At 33.1% G+C, this 18,414-nt stretch overlaps 1 protein-coding gene across 1 annotated transcript in view; it reads right to left on the bottom strand.

Annotated features, from left to right (window-relative positions):
* LOC145662982 (transmembrane protein 181) overlaps positions 1-18,414 on the bottom strand; it is a 70,286-nt gene that overhangs the window by 14,725 nt on the left and 37,147 nt on the right. Inside the window, exons 5-9 of the mRNA XM_081729077.1 lie at positions 16,456-16,558; positions 10,027-10,180; positions 9,174-9,254; positions 7,491-7,590; positions 1,358-1,485 (exon numbers count right to left, since the gene is read on the bottom strand). Of these exons, the coding sequence (XP_081585203.1) occupies positions 1,358-1,485; positions 7,491-7,590; positions 9,174-9,254; positions 10,027-10,180; positions 16,456-16,558 (566 nt within the window). The remainder of the gene's footprint in view (positions 1-1,357; positions 1,486-7,490; positions 7,591-9,173; positions 9,255-10,026; positions 10,181-16,455; positions 16,559-18,414) is intronic.

The raw sequence follows: 18,414 nt of genomic DNA, 5'->3' as shown, positions 1-18,414 counted from the left end.
TATACAATCTTACTCCTACATGATAAAGTTGCTCTTTAGTACTTAAATCACCGAAGTGCAATTATTTATTTAATACATCAATAGATACATCGCTTAGAACAATTTCGTTTCACTTGCTTGTATGTTAAGTAATGCACGTAAAATGTTCAAAATTATTCTAAGTAATTCACACATATACATTGGATTCTTTCCAAATACATTGGATTCTTTTTTTATATAAAAAAATAGTAAAGGGTCAGGGATTTAGGGAAGTCTTTACTCATCATTTAATTTCACGAAATATTCCTAACCATAGCCATTAGAGGGTTCTGCCCTCTCTTTGGCACATATTTTAGTACACTTTGGTTTAATTCATTGGGTGATGATCTATGTGCAATTTACATTAGAAATCTTTGAGCTTAATTCAATCCAAATTATCTTTTTAAATTTATTTCGGCGTTTGTCATTTATTTGTATTAGAAGATTGAAATAGTAATTAACTTGATTTCACAATAAAGAAAATAAATAGTTTTCATTAATAGTCGGACGCTTTGTGATTAGATTTCCTAAATTTTCTTCTTACCTGTTCTCAAAATTAAGTTTTATTGAACTTACATTCATATAATATCTGTTTATTTAGCTGTAGAACTTCTTCGCAAGGCATTTTGCTTAACAAATTAGCTACGATCATTACTAGTTTAATTGAATTATGTTTCTCTTTTTTAAAAAAGTATTGAATTTTCGCGCCTTAAGTGAATAGAATGGTAACTACTAGAAAAAAAAACTATTTTTTTCCTAAGATAGAGAAATATCCACTTAGAATTATTGATATAAATTAAGTAAGATTACATAAATCTCAGTGACTCACTAAATATAGGTTGAATACAATCGCTTCGTTTACTATTTCATAGTGTTAAGACTTTTCTCTGGATGCACAGGCGTTATAGGCACTATCGGATGCGCGTGTAATTCTGTATCTGGTTTTATATTTCAACTATATTGTTCGACACAGGTTTGGTAACGGAGACATAAGCAGCCATCTTGGCATAATTTTAGAACACTGAACACGAAAATGACAATGACAATGCGAGATTGATTCTTATTTTGAAGTCGTGAAAATTGCAGTAATACATAACATTCACATTACTTTCAGACCCCCCTCCCCTCCTTTTCCCTTCTGTAACTTCAAAACAAGAACCAATACCAGTTTTTCATTATCATTTTGTGTTTACACACCTTAAACTATCCAAAAATGTATGTTTCTGTCTTTTATTACGCAAAAGTTTCTTAAATTTGTAGAACAATCATATTAATAATTATGGTTTATATTCCACACATATGTTTAAAAAAGTAGTAATTTTTCATTCGATGCAAGTACCTGCCTCAATCCGTGATATATGCAAAGCCAAAATAATAGTAAGGCACATAAAAATGAAGCTTGTAGAATGGCATCAAGAACGCCAGGAATCCAAGAGTTTATCAGGAAGATCATAGGAAAGAACGGATCTATAAGAGTATAAAAATTGCATTCCATGAGTTATTGATAGAATAAAATAAGAAACTACAATTACGTTCAAAAGAAATCCATAAATCTTAATATATCTATGAAAAATCACATACGTTACAAATTCTAATTGATGTTATTAATTAAATACTGGCATTTCTAAACATTACATCAATGATGCTAACAATTCAGGACAAGCAGAATGATCATTAGTCTGTACCTATCTCCAAAAACAAGATATAATATGATCAAAAACCAGCACACTGGATTAAAAACATAAGTTGAGCTACATTTTAATGAGTCAAAATAAATTTTCTACAAAAGATTCAAGCAAGCACTTCTTTCCAAATGATATGGCAAATAGTATTGAACTCCCAAATGTTACAAAGTTCGAAACTAGGAAAAATAACTAGATGATGTTTTTAATTGAGTTTGATTGAAACCTTCATCGTCTGATTATATATATTATACTTTAAATCCTACGTGTAAAAACCTTCAGTACAAATTAGGAAGCGTTAGCATGCTCGTCGTTGATACGCTTAACCTAAAGTTCAACTCCAGAAGCATAGTCTCCATCGTTTATAAGCATAATTGTGAGTTTTAAATTAAACAAACAACCAACTCCAGAAAATAGTTCAAATATAATGACATATTTATCTGTCATTTTACAGTATTTTTTTATATCATATCGTAGATGGGTTCCCAGTATTTTCAATTTATAGAGTTCTCAATTTCTTGGGTTCTTGCATTTTATCAATATGTCTTAAGTATCAACATTCAACGATATCTACAAGAAAGAATAAAAAACTTCAAATAGTTGTTATTATGTTAATATTAATATTTTTCTGTGATAATAGTATTACTTTAGCATGACAATCAAGGTGTTAAAGTTATTGATTTTTCGAAAGAAGAACATATTATTTCTTTATTTTATTTTGATATAACAATGGTGTTTGTTTCATTTCCTTTTGAAACCTACTATAGCAAATGATGTACTATCAGTTTGCCAACTTTTTATTTCAAATTTTCAAAACTATGGTCTTCCTTTAAAGCAATTTCCAATAAAACTCACTCGATTTTATAATTTTCACAATATCGATAAAAGGCAATTTTAAAATTTGGAGAACATAGGAAGTAATGTGAAATAGAATGGTAAGAGATTTGAATGTTATTCTCAGTTGAGAAATAAGACGTGATTTAGAACAAAGGAAACATTAAAATTTGAATAACAAAGGACATACTATGAAAAAGAGTAGTAAGAGATCAAAATATTATTCTCAGGCGAGAAATACGATAGGATAATGCTTTAAAGTTATTATGTATTTGTATGAAAGGTGCGTGTCTTAGGGATCAAGTGAAGGGTGTAGAGAGGGAAAAGAAGAAATAGTACAGTCAATGGATAGTACTAAAGTAAATAATTCCTAGAGCAAAACGAAGAAATTATCTGAGCGCCGTAAAGTTTAAAAATTGTCGAATTTGCAGCAAGTGACATCAGTGACTGCAGAAATATATGTGCATTTGTAGAGGTAAAAATCTGAACTCGCTCTAGTTATCCCACGATTGCTCCACGATTTTGATCTAAATTTGTAGTACTTACCGGTAATCTGTATCTGTAGTAGAAATCTAAGTAAGACACATTTTTTCCCTTGAGAATAAGTACAAAAATGAAAGTGTCTTATACTCTGATACAGAGATTTTATTATTTAAATTTCAACGAGTATTTCAGAATCTGTGTTGATTGATATCTTCCTTGTTTTTTTCACGGGTGCAACAGCATATACATAAATCTCTATGACTCACTAAATGTAGTTTGGATACAATCACTTCATTTACCATAGTGTCAGTGTTTCTCTCTGGATGCACATGCATTATAGACATTCTGGAACGCGCGTACGATTCTATATTTAGTTAAGCACTGTTAATTCTCTGTACTTTTTTTTTTTTTTTTTTTTGCTAAAATATCACTTTATAGTTTAAAAAATAAGATCTTCATAATATGCAGTGAAAACTTTTTATGCTTTACGTCTCATATGCTAGCATAAATTACGTTTTATACTCCAGCAAGTGCGGTAGTTGGTCCGTTCTATGCTTCTGTCGTATACCTCAATTTTAACATGCCAGAGACGTCTAAATTTAGAACATTTGCTCTCTTCTCAATTAGATTATATCTCCCGGATGGTGACAATATGTTGAATTCAATTTTATATTGCTCTTCATGATAATATCTTCCCGAAAATGAACGTTAGTAGACATGAAAGTCAACTTTTAAATTATGATAATAATTCTTCGTTCTTCTACTATGTACCTCTTATAAGAGTTGTTAACTGGGGAGACTTCAATTCTTGGCTCATTTTTATTATTTGTGCATTAGGTACAAATATGGCAGAAGACTATCTCTTAAGTAAGACATATACAAAGTTGATGATATACCATATCATAATTGATTAAGTTTATGCTACGTATTAAATTAATAATAAATTGTATTATAATAAATTAATGAAGGAAAAATTAAATATATTTAATTTCAACCACTATTAGAAATTACTCATGTAGTAGTAACTACTCGAAATATTCTTATATCATAAAGAATACATTTTTTAAAACCTTTTACTGTGTAAATCTAATTTAATCTTGGCAAGAGTTTTGGTTGAAGATTCTACAACTATCTACAAACAAGTTTCTCAAAATACATATAGTATATCCAATATTGCCATACCTTCATCTGTAAGGATTTTACTTGTAATTGTTGTTGTCGTGCCCCGCGTAGCGTAGTCGCTAACGCTCTCGCCTTCGGTGCGAGCGGTCCCGAGTTCCATTCCCGGCGGGGCACTCGGTCGAAAAAGTGTCAAACGCTTTTTCAGGCCAGCCACTCTGAGTGAGGTTTTCCTGGGTTTTCCTCATTCACACCAGGAAAATGCCGGGTAGTACCTAACTTATAGGTCCCAGGCTGCTTCCTTTCTTCCACAATCCTTTCTTCTTTTCCTTTTCCCTGATAGTGTGCTCGCCGAGGGACGTTATCCCTCAAAACGTGAAGGGCTAGATGGCCTTAGATGCCGAAAGACCAGAAATCTAAATCCTAAATCCTGTAATTGTTCTTATTGCTAATCTTTATTCCTGCAAATATATCTAACTGTAATTCATGGAATATACTAATACATGGAGTATAATCGAAGCATTTAGTTGTTCAATCTACCTTTTGAGAAATCGACCTGTAGACAGAGTTATAGCATCTTCACTGAAAGTATTACCAGGATAAAATTAAATTTCCTCAGGAAATAGGTAAAACCTGTGATTCTATATTACAGAATGTGAGGTAAAATTAACATATCATAACATATTATACAATGTAAAACCACTCTCAGGAATTGTATCATTCTACTTATAGATATCTGTAATTTCCTAATATTATTTGTACTTCAAAGCTTTCGACTCTCCCCTGGAATCTTGGTCTCGGAGGATAAAACCAGGAAGAAGAAAAATAAAAACATTAAAGAATAAAATGGGACAGGTTTATCAAGTAAAGAGCTGTGCTGGAAAACATGTTGTCAAGTACACCAATTAATAATCAAATGGTCTAGTTAATGATCTGTTAAACATCAAGTACCTCGGTCAAACACTATTTAATATTTAACCGGTGGACTTGTCAACGTGTTTTTCAGCACAACTCTTTCCTTGGAAAGAACATTCCATTTTATTGCTTGATGTTTTTATTTTTATTCTTCCTGTTTTTATCCTCCGTGACCAAGATAACAGGGAAGAGTCGAAAGCTCGGAAGTACAAATAATATTCTGGAATTGCAGAAATCTGTAAGTAAAATCATAACGTATTACTTATAAGTGTTAATAGTTAATATTCGCTAGGTAATTGTTTCGGTTGAACGTACAAGATAATATATGTATTTTTAATAAATTCCTGTTGACTAAAATTACAAAATCTTGAAAATTTATAATTACAGTATTCTAGAAAAAATATAGTTGTCATTAAGACCGACATATAAATTTATAACGTCTTACATTTTTAATTAATTCTTGTACAACTTTTCCTTATAATAATATCTAATTAAAAATTTGTCACTGATAAGTTGAAAAATATGTAAAAGATAAACTGTTATAAAAAAACTTTTTCCATATATACATGTTAAAAAGAAACAATCACACTGTAAGTTCTTTCATTTGTTACCGTATTTATATTCCTAGTAACAATGAATATGTAAAACTATCGTAAGACTGTAATTTTTACTTCTGAGCAACGAAAGAACAGAAAAAAATACGGTGATTGTAAAAAAAAATCGAGATTTCAACGAATTCACCTAGATATTTCATCTGTTTGTATGTCCTAATATACACACGCGTAGAGGCCATTGGTTCTACGTATCAGAACCAGATTTCAATTTAAGGTCTTTATGTAATTCTTCATAGGGGGGGGGGGGTTGAATTTTCTTCCTAGCCTTAACAATAAGAATAGTTTACTGAAGAGTGAAAATTTAAAAATTCGATTTTTTCAAAAATAGCTCTAACGATTTTGTTTGTACCTCATAACCCAATATTGACAACCCCATTAAGTCACTTCTCTGAAAGAATCAAGAAGGAATAGTTTACTCTTCGGAGTGAGTTGTTTTCGGACTATTTTCTTGAAAGCAACTTAAGCAATTTCGTTCATATTTCATAAATAAATATTTCATTATATATCACATTTCATAAATACATAACCTGACAATATGGTATAATTTATTTGTCCTGAAAAAATGCTTGACTAGTTGTTTCCTCTTAGGCTGCTTTTTTTTCGGACAATTTTCTCAGAAGCGACTCAGGGGATTTTATTCATATTTCGTAGATAAATATATCATTAATAACCCTATAATGTTGCGTAAAATTACTTCTTTCGAAAAAAAATCACAAGAGGTAGTTTACTTTTAAGCGTAAAATTTGTTTCAGACTATTTTCTCAAAAACGACTCAGGCAATTGTATTCATATTTCATAGATAAATATGTCATTAATATTCCTATAATGTTGCGAAAATCATTACCATGAAAATACCCATAAGGCATGGTTTACTTTTTTTATACAAGTTTTTGAAAGGAAATATCTACAAGGGGTAATACATAAAGAGTAAAAAAGTGTAACCATGCCGATGCGTTAACCACTAAACTACTCGTCCGCTCTCAGAACAGCCATATACTCTTCCATTTTTCGGTGCTCTTCCACTTAGACCACATGGTTTGTACCATAACCTAGCTGTTGTACTTGGACAAATCCAGTGTCTATGTTCAGAACACCGCTAACGGTTGTATTATCACTATATTATTGAAAAGATGAAACAACCAATTTAAACTTATTTTTACACACCAAATCTTCTGTAGTGCGAATTCAATAAAACACAAAGAGAGAAAACTGGGAGCGGACTGGGTAGCGTAATAGTTAACGCATGGGCACAGTACGCCGAAGATCCTGGGTTCGAGTCTCGGTCCAGACATGCACTTTTTCACTCTTAGTGTATTATTGAATTCGCACCTACAGAGAATACGGTGTGTAAATATAAGTTTAAAATCGGTTGTTTTCTACTTTCATTAACATAATCTACAAGGGATAGTATATTTTTGAGAGTAATAAGTTTTCTTTGGATGGAGGTTTCCGCAAACACCTTATAATTTTGTTCGTATTCCACTGTTTCATTAACAACTGAAGCATAGATGATTTAGTTTCAAGAACTGGAGTGAGAAAGTTTAGTATGATGGGACTTTTATTTATTTTTCTTCCGTTTCTAGAATAATTCTAATTTAGTTAATTGCATATTGCCCATCTTATTCTAATTATTGTCCTAAGTTAATCTTACACACGAGACATGATACATGCAGCTTTTAGAACAATAATCGTTGTAATGTCTCATCTGCATTGTTAAAAGCTATGGAAAATATAAATAAACAAATAAATTTAAGAAATGAAAAACAAGGAAGCTGTGGTAACAATTCTTATTAAATATTATATCACTTTTCTAAATTATTCTTACCGTTGTACAACAGAAGAAGTGGTAGCAAAACAGTCATCCATTTCTGTTCGATGGACCAGTCACACATAGAGTATGACCGAAGCGTATGTGCAAACCAGCACTAAAAGAAAATAAATATATTATGGCGATTACAAGTAATAATTTCTGTATTCTTATACGTAAAACTTGTATTACACATTTCTTATGAGTATAGTTGTACAAGAACCACCCACATACGTATTAAATATTTATCGTCATTAATTTTATTACTCGTTATTAATACTTATATTAATTTTTACCATTGTCATCTAAACTTTACCTTTAATAGTTAAGGACTTTTTACTGTTAACATTGTAGTCACAAATATCCGAACATATTTTTATACGCCTAAAAGCAGTCATCCATACAAAAGAAATATTTAAGAAAAGAGTTGATATACTACGTTCCTCTACGTTTATTGTAAGATGCTGAATAGCACAATAAAATTTTGAGTTGCATTAGTTTCTTTTATGTACTGCATTATTACCCTTTATACACCAGGCAGGGATTTGAACGAAATCGTAGACTCACACGTTGGGAGACCTGGTGACCCCCTAATTATCATAAGGTTATAACTTACATCTCGCTGGAAAGGTTATGAAACACTGATTCCAACGAGGTAACACTTATGCAATTCCCGCCTTATTTGTAGAAGAAAAAGAAAAAGAAAAATTCTAAAAGATATGAAAAGTAGAATTTGGGAATCTGGCAAGCCTTACAGTCACTCTATGCCGACGAAATGAAACTAATGTGTAGGCAATACAGTTGTGACAATAATATCAAAAAATGGTAGCCATTGCTACAATACAAAGTGAGATAAAAATTCAGAACAAAATTCCTATAAAAACGCCCTGTACCGGTACATCATTTCTCGAAAGACTGTTGCAGAACTTCAAGTCATCCCGCCTCGCCCCCCCCCCCTATTCCCCCCATCACCATAATACCACGCTACATGCACATAATTTTTTTCATTATTGTCCGTAGAGAGTACAGAAACAAGAATTATACTTCTAGACCAATTCAGTGGAAAGATATTTTGTCTTATGTGGAACCGTCCAGAAAATAAATATAATTTATGTCAAAAACTGAGACTCAAAAAAATTGGCCAACTTCGCCACTCCTCTACAACACCCTTTAAGCAACAAGTACTTTTGCAGGATATTAGCGTGTAGTGGACTACTTTATTGCTTCACATAGCAATTTTTATGACTGTACCCCCAAGGGGGAATGGCCCCCATAAAAAAACTGATGAAAAAAGACAAAAAAGCACGAAATTTACCCTCCACCTTTTCCGCCACGGTACCTCCCACATACATAAAATGCATATTGACGGCAAGCCTTATCTTTCAGGATCACATTGATACCAGAATTATGCTCTTAGCTTAATTAGGGGCTGAGGTATTAAGGTTTAAAGTCTTGACGCAGCAGTTGCATCCTTCGTCGTTTAAAGGTTACTTTATTTTATCTATTATGACTTCCATTTAATATTCATCCTCATCCTAATCATGATTATCTCTTTCATGCTTCTTCATTTCTTTCGCATTCTGGTCCTAAAAATCTTCCTTACATCATTCTCAAATACCTTCAGAACCTTTAAACGAATAGTGCCAAGAATGTAGCATGCCGAAAGAATTGAGGTATTTCAGATTTCTGATTGAAACTTACTGTCACAAAAAAAGTTCCAATTAGAAAGATGCATCGAAACCATATTTCAACTTGAGTAAAGGCAGGGTTGTAACTCTTGAACTGAAAGAAAAAAGAAAAATAAAACATGAAATTTTAGCATTAAAATTATAACTATGATAACGGTTTTCATATAGAAACTTATTTTTAAATACTGTTATTGACATGTTGAAGAATATCTCTCTGTAATATATTGAAAATACTAGTAAATTCTATCATTAAAGCTTGAAATTTTTCTTTAATTCATATAGAAAAATTCTAAAAGATATGAAAAATAGAATTTGGAGGTCCCTGGCAACCCTTTCAGTCACTCTACGCTGATAAAATGAAGCTAATGTGTAGGCAATACACTTGTGACAATATGAATACATTGAAAAGAAAATATAAAAAGTGCGTGAATCTAAACTCTCCAAGAATACAAAATAAAATCTCAAGCTTGGTTTTGGGAAGGGAGATCAATCAGCTAATATTTAAAAATAAAAATAATAAGACGTTATCGCGAATTAAAGCATTGCACTGAATAACACTGTATAGTACATTTCAGTGAATTGAAGAAAAATGGAGAAAACTTGTAGTATGTTCCTGGTCTGCACCATTTCTCCGCTCAGAAGTCAGTTTGCCAGCATAATAGTGTCATCATTTAAGTATTGGAGAAACGAGCTTCTCAGGATATGTCAGTCATGTTCCGCACAACACTTGATTGCAATAGTAATTCATCACATTCCAAAATGTGTCATACAGCTTTATTCGGTGGAATACTTCAATTAAAACTAGAAATCACAAATAAAATAGAGAAATTAAAATGGCCATAGATTACCACAAAATGTATACTTACATAGAATGTTATATCCTTTATATCATAGGTCCGATGAAACACCTCTAGACCATAAAACCTAATAGTAAGGATGTAATGTGTGTAGTCCAAAAACCCTAAATGTAACACTATAAGTTCATCGCATGTCTGCTTTTGACAGTGCAAATGGCGTGATCTGAAAAATAAAATGATTTAAAGATATCAACCAAAAGCTCAAATATTATACAGTATGAAAATATTACTTAAAACAAGTTTTATTCACACACAAACTTGTTGGTTTAAAGAGATTTTTAAATATTTCGAATAACAATTATATTTTTAATTTACATAGTATTCACTAACGTACTCAACAATTTCAAAGGGGGCCGCGGTGGCTCAGTGGTAGAGCGTTCACCTCTAGTGCTTGGGGTCGCGGGTTCGATCCCAGCCCCCGCCAAGTGAACTTTGTGGTGGACAAACACCGTGTGCGTGGGTTTTCTCGGGGTTCTCCCGTTTCCTCCCACTTTCTTCATTCCACCATTTCATTCATTACTCATCATCACCGTCTCCTTTAGCCTAACCGGCATAACCGTGGGACGTAAAACTCAAAGATTTCATTTCAACAATTTCAAACAGTTCTTACTAAATATTCATGTTTCACAACTGCATAGGGTTTATATAACGAACTGTAGAAGGTAAGATTGAAAATCGAAACGTGAATACGTGAAACATATTTCTATTATACAGGGTGTTATAAAAATTTGTCACAATATTTGAGAATAGTTTCTCACATCAAAATAAGAAAAAAGTTCATATGGACTTGTGGTTGGAAATGCATAGTTTCGTAGTTATAGGGCACCAAAAACGTGAAAAAAAAATGAACTTTAAAGGTCCATAGTTCCACAACTATAGGACTGATCGTAGTCGGATCAAGACATCACTGAAGAATTAATATGTGAACTATCCAAATATTTATCTTTCAAAACCTCTGGTACTTGCACAATCATTTTTAAAGAAGCTGTTTGGGAGTACTTGATCACTCTCCACCTACCTCTAAAAATTGGTGTGCAAGTACTGGAATATTGTTAAACCTAGATATTTGGATAGTTCACATACCAGTTCTTCAGTGACGTCTTAACTCGACTACGATAGGTACCATAGTAGTGGAGTTATGAATTTTTAAAATTCACTTGTTTCACGTTTTCGGCACCTTATAACTCCGAAACTATTCACTTTTGAGACCAGGTCCATATGAACTTTCTTTCTTATTTTGATGTGAGGAATCAGTTCCCAAAATACTGTGACACATTTTTATAACACTCTGTATAATGTTGTGAAACGCATAATTGCAGACGCACTGGCTCGGCGAAAGAGCTTTCATTACTGGTACTTGGGATCTCTGCTTCAATTCCAGCTCACGCCAAATGGGCTTTGTGGTGGACAAAACGTGTATGGGTGGGTTTTGTCGGAGTCCTCCCACTTTATTCCTTCCATCATTTCATTCATTACCATAGTCACCATCTCTGTTAGCCTCGAAGCATAATCGTCAGACTAAAGGAAATTAGGAATTCCATTTCGTTTCATGTTACACAGTAAATTAATATTCATCATATTTACTTGTTTTGTCTAAATTAGCTGTAGCCGTGAACGTGAACAAAAGGGTAAAGGAGATAAGTTTATAAAACGTGATTTGATATATTAGCTGAGGTGTCCTTCTTTGCCCACTAACAATAATTTTAAAAAAAATTGAGAAAATTGAAACAAATGCACATCCAAAGATACTCATTCCGTATTGATCCTTAACAAAACCCGTAACGCCTAATATGTTCAGCTCGAAAAGCATTACTTCATTTTAATGATTCTCACCTTCAGTATCTTTTCCATTTCTGTATAACATCTTGCTTAAAACTTATTCTTTTTCTTAAGATCCACTTCCTTCTATTTAAAAGTATCTCATCGTTTAAACTAAATTTATCTCGAACAATTCCTAAAATTTCAATGACGCATTTTGAAATCACAACCCCTCTTCATCCCTCCCTCGTAGACAATTCTGAATGAAAGATGTTCAAATTCACTGCAGTTTTTGAAATCATTCACTCTAAAGTCATCTTTCAATTCACAGTTGAACAAAAATCATCCTTTCATCTTTTTCTGCCATATTGAATTTGCACAAATGAATGTGGTATACATATGTAATGGTAAGATTTTCGCAATTGTGTTTAATCTTTTACGCTATTGGTCAGTTCCATGAATAAGCGTGATGATACTGATAATACTAGCTTTTTAACCGTTCTGAAATATTGATGAGGATATAGGTGAAAGTTTTTGAAATATTGATGGCAGAACACACACACACACACACACACACACACACACACACATATATATATATATATATATATATATATATATATATATATATATATATATATATATATATATATGTTGCATGTAGAAATTTCAATTATTGACATTGAAACCAAATATCGTGTTTTATTTTTATTTTTTTTTATTTTTTAAAAAAATTGGCGAGCGTCATAAAGATTTGTCGTGTGGTTATTCTGTATATATTCTTTAAAAAAAAATTATTCTTGTATCATCAGAACAAGCCAGTTACAGGTGTTGGCCTGATGATCGTATATATCTGAACAACCCAAAAAAAACCTAATATGAATAATAACACTTTAGACATATGGTTGATACTCTGAACATGATTTTAGTTATCAAAAAGTTCAGATAAAGCTAATTTTAATAACATTCTAGGGAAATTTTAAACAATGAAACATAATAAACATAATATATATACAGTAAGGCATAATTCTTGAAAAATAAACTTCTATTTAATTAAACTAAGAATAAATTTATTATTTTAAGTTTTAGTTTCATTTCCAGCAACAATGAGAAGCTAGACATGTTAACAATGGATGTTTCAAAGTGTAAACTATTGTTTGTCTTACATGCTTATACTAAAGTTTCGGACTTAAGAATTTAAAAATATAACAGCTGCTGGATGAGGAATAGGGCATCACTTTATAGTAGATAATAAGTCACTTTTTAATATTTTGATCTGGCAACAATGCATAAAAAAATTGATGGCTCACGTAGCCTGATGACTGTTAGTAGCGTTGAGTTACGGTCCAAGCTGGACGTGTTTTAGATGTGGCCGCGTGTAAGTTGAAGTGTTTGTGCATTGTGGAGTTCGAATAGATTGTGTTGTGTGGTGATGCACCGAGTTAGATTACGTTTGTGCTGCTTCATGATTGATGGGCTGTAGATTCGTGTGTGTATGTGTGTCTGATACCTTACAGGATACAAGTTGCCGAGGAAGTGTGTAAATCACCCGGACAATTTCTGTTATGTATGTGGGGAGCTGACATTTAAATCGCAACGTCGATGTTTTACTAAACTTGTGAAGAAGTGTTATCAGTTATATTTTGGTTGCTGTGTAGGAGACGAAGATAAGAATTGGGCTCCTCACTACATTTGTTGTACTTGCGTGAAACGTCTGACTGGGTGGGCAAATGGTGAACGAAACATGAATTTCGCAGTACCGATGATTTGCAGAGAACCAAAAGATCATTCTTCAGACTGCTACTTTTTGTATGACACAGATAAAAGGAATAACCAGTAAATCTAAGCACACACTACAGTACCCTAATTTGCCATCAGCAATTAGGCCAGTTCCACACAGTGCAGAATTACCTGTACCAGTACCTCCCGCTCATCTTACGGTAAATGAGGATTACGTACTTGAGGCAATTACTGAAGTTTCAAATGAAGAAGATGATCCTACTCATGTAGGAAGAACATCTATATTGGATCCCCATCTGCTAACTCAGGGTGAACAAAATGACCTCGTGCGGGATTTAAAACTCTCCAAGATACAGGCAGAACTTCTTGCTTTTAGACTTAACGGCTAGAATCTGCTCCATCGTGACACTAAAGTGTGTATTTTTCGAAACCGTCATACAGAGTTTCAAAACTACTATTCGCAAGAAAATGATTTAGTGTATTGTAGTAATGTCTGTGCTGTGATTGATACACCCGGACATGCATATAAGTACAGAGTGGAGATTGTTTATTGACTCTTCCAAAACTAGTTTGAAGGCTGTCCTTTTGCACAATGGCAACAAATTTCCTTCAGTGCCTTTGGCTTATGCAACTAATATGAAGGAAACCTATGAAAACATCAAAATAGTGTTAGAAAGAATTCAGTATGAGAAATACAAGTGGACCGTTTCCTGTGATTTAAAAGTTGTTTGTTTGTTAATGGGTTTGCAGCTTGGTTATACGAAATATTGTTTCCTCTGCGAATGGGACAGCAGAAACAAAGCGGAACATTACATCAAGAAGGAATGGCCAAAGTGTGTATTAACTCCTGGACAGAAGAATGTTGTTTATTCCTCACTGGTGAGCGCTGATAAGATAATTCTACCTCCTCTTCACATAAAGTTGGAGCTCTTCAAAAACTTTGTTAAGGCAATGGACAAAAGTAATGCAGGATTTTGTTACTTCAAGGAAAAATTTCCTTGGGTTGGTGACGCTAAAATCAAGGAAGCGATTCTTGTGGGTCCCCAAATAAGATGTTTGATTCGTGACCAAAAATTTGAGGATCTCTTAACTCCGGTTGAGAAAGCAGTTTGGTGTTCATTTAAATGTTTAACAGAGAATTTTTTAGGAAACCAGAAAGCCCCAAATTACCGTGAAATTGTGAGTGATTTCCTGCAATCATTCAAAGAAATGGGTTGCAACATATCCCTTAAAGTTCACTTTCTAGACTCCCACCTGGATTTCTTTCCTGAAAACCTTGGTGTTATTAGTGATGAGCATGGGGAACGTTTTTATCAGGACATTTCCTCCATGGAGAAGAGATACCAGGGACAGTGGAGTTCACAAATGCTAGCTGATTACTGTTGAATACTCAAAAGAGATGTTCCAGAAGCCAAACACTGAAGAAAGTCGACAACTAAAACATTTTAGTTAAGGTAAGTAAGTGTTCATTTATTAAGAAGATACCACTCACTTCTTTTGTATTATTTATTAAGTAGACATAAAATTATGTTTTAGTGCAGTTCCTGTTTCTGTATCACTATATACAAATAGCAAGTTTAAGACAAAAAATCTTATAAACTACTTTTTGGAGGGAATTTCCCACAAAATCCCTCTAGAAATTCCCTCATACAAAAAAATGGTGACACGGTGTATACATCATTGAAAATATGTTTTATTTCAAATCCAATGAGGTATAAACCGTGCTTATATTGTAATTTTCGTGGAAGTTATATGTGAGTTTATCTGCACTAATGAATATGGTAAAATGAACAGTACACATAGCATATTTTTTATATAAAAATGTTTATTTTTCTAGAAAGAATAATGCGATTCTTATGAAACTTAGAGGGCTTACTAAATATAAATCAAGCTAACATACAATATAATTTGTGTGTTTATATACCTAAGGGTACCCGAGCTACAGGTATGAATATTGTAAAAATAAAATGTAATTTGAGAAGAAATTTCCCGAAAATCCCTCTGTCACGGGAAAACTGAGGGTGATGGAGAAAACCTGATTGCAGATTCGAATTCTGCGTGAAAAGTTCTATTAGAATCAGGTATTTTCTTCCGTGTGCCAGAGAAAAAGTATTTTTTTGTCGACTAGTGTAATTAGCTACGCATCATCTAAGAAAAAACATAGGTAAAATATGGTTTTCCCTTTCATCTCATTATAAAATAATAAAATCTTGTTGAATATTATTAATTTAGTCGACAATATTTTGTGTGTCTGTCTTTGACGAGACACAATGGAGATATACGAGTATTGATTAACTAGAGATGGTCCCCAAAGATTATGGCAACCTGGCTATATATCAATAGCTTAGGACCCTATGAGACATTGAGACACTGTTTACCTTTTGGAATTAAGAGAATATAGTTGTATTTCACATAAATTGTAGGAAAAGATATACATATTAATAGCTATAATAGTATATCAAATCTGTAATTATTATTATTATGTTCTTAATTGAGGAGGAAAATGTCGTATCTGCATCAAAGAAACTGCAAGGAGGCAAGTTTCCAACATGCTTGAGAGAAATCACTGGAAACACATACTAGAAAGTGACGCATGTTTATAACTTTGTACACTTTACATTCATTAAAATAAACTGGCAGAGACAGTTGGACAAATGATTCAGCAGTGATAATATAGTTATGTTAGTGCAATGTCACTATTTAAATCTAGTGTACGTTTCACTAGATATTCATAGATATTTGAAAAGAATATTATTTACGAAATGGGAGGAAACAAAACGCTTCAATTTCTTACTACCTTGAGAATCGTTGATTTTTTTTTAACATTACATTAATAGTAATTTAAATTCAGTAAGACTTCAAATATGACTTTTGGTATATATATCCGTTGCAAAATTTAGCACCACACTAATGCCATATATTATTATATACTATTATCACCTGTTATGTGCCTGATCACTGCGAAGGACAGTTGCGAGTTTATGTTCAGCTGTCAATCCTTGAATAGTGACACTAACGTTAAACACCTTCTCGTAGGTTTCATCTGCAAGACAAAAAGAAAGAGTGCATACATTAAATTCGTAAATCATTAGGCTTCTTAACTTTTATTGTTTTATTCTTATTATACGTATACGACAATAGAAGTAAAATAACATTGTTTAGAACCACGTATTAAAACAGAAACATATTCAGTCATTATCATATTAGGGGGGGGGGGGTTGAAAAGTTCGTGCCCTGATTAGGAAGGAAGTAATTATAAATATTTTATGTATATATATACATTAGCTTCATAGCTATATCCGTTGGTAGTCACTGTGTAAAATTTCATTTCTCTATTTGTTTCAGGTGAGAAGGTTATAGGGCGTTAAGTCAGCGGAAGTGACGAAAATTTGTGGCATGGAGAAAATCGAGCATCGATCTGTTATTGAGTACCTTCATAAAAAGGGCTTAACACCATAGGAAATTTACACGGACTAGTAGAGACACTGAGACACTACACGCCCTCATATCCCATGGTGGAAAAATGGGTAGCTAAATTTAAGCGTGAAGGAAACATTATTTAAGATGGCCCCGCAATGACAGGCCTTCAGCGTCGACCACAACAGAAAAGTCAATAAAATATGTGACCTGATTTTGAATGACTGCAGAACCAAAATGACTGTGAATATTTCGTATGAGCGAGCATAAAACATTATGGTAAACAAATTAGAATTTTCTAAGGTGTCCGCGAGATGCGTACCCAAGTTGCTTTCAGTTGAACACACATGCAATCAACTCACCCTTTTCCGTGATTGTTTGGAACTGTTTAAAAGTGGTCCGGGGGAGTTTATTAGCAAATTTGTGACTATGATCGAGACATAGGGGCACCATTATACACCGGAATCAAAACAACGATCGAAACAATGGAAACATCCTGGATCTCTCCTGCCCCAAAGAAAGCAAAACAAGTTTTGCCGGCAAACAAGGTCATGCTAGGAGCATTCTCCTGATTGATTTCTTGGAAAAGGGAAAGACAGTCAATTCTGAATACTACTGTACCCTTCTGCGAAGTCTGCGTGAGGAAATCAGAATTAAAAGGCCAGGAATGCTGCGAAGAAGGGTGTTATTTCAGCAGGACAATGCGCGCGTTTGCAAGTCCTTCGCATCTATGTCAGAAATTCACTTTGCCATACTCACCCTATTCGCCTGATCTTGTTCCCTCGGACTTTCACTTGTTTAGAAACCTAAAAAAGTTTCTGGAGGATCAGCTATTTTCTTCGGATGCAGAGATGAAAAGTGATGTAGTAGGATATTTTGCAGGGCTCAAGGAATCATTGTTTAAAAGTAGTATAGAAGCGTTACCGAAGAGGTAACGTAAATGTATCTCGGTCGAGGAGAATTACGTACAAAATAAAACATAACTTATCTAAATATTTGCTAATTTTTATGTGTCAGGCTATAAACTTCCCAATTCACCCGCATGTTTCCTTGGTAGTCAACAAGCAATCAATCAATTGTATTTTTTTAGGTTACTGCAAAGTGTTACTTTGGTTAATTGTAAATAGCCTGTTATTTATTCATGATTTGCCCTAATGAAGCCCTAGAGTGAATCATGAAGGCGTAGGCCATTTACAATTGCTTCTTGATTAGGATGACCAACTTTTGGTTATAAATTAAAAAAAAAAAAAAAAGATTTAGTCGCTACAAGTTTTCGATAACTGTTCTGCATCATTTCAGTAAATGTTGTTGGTCTTGATAATATTGAAGAAATCAATTCATTTATATTGTGAACACGAATACAGATCAGAATATAAAATAAAAATAACAAATTTGCATGATTCTTAGTTCTAATCGGAGTATTAATTGTAAGCGGGAAAATGATTTGTTTGTCAACTGCAAACCATACAAGTAACTAGATAT

Source organism: Thermobia domestica, chromosome 10 (assembly GCF_964235325.1).
Source record: "Thermobia domestica chromosome 10, izTheDome1.hap1.1, whole genome shotgun sequence".
Taxonomy (NCBI): domain Eukaryota; kingdom Metazoa; phylum Arthropoda; class Insecta; order Zygentoma; family Lepismatidae; genus Thermobia; species Thermobia domestica.
This window is presented reverse-complemented; position numbering and strand designations above follow the sequence as displayed.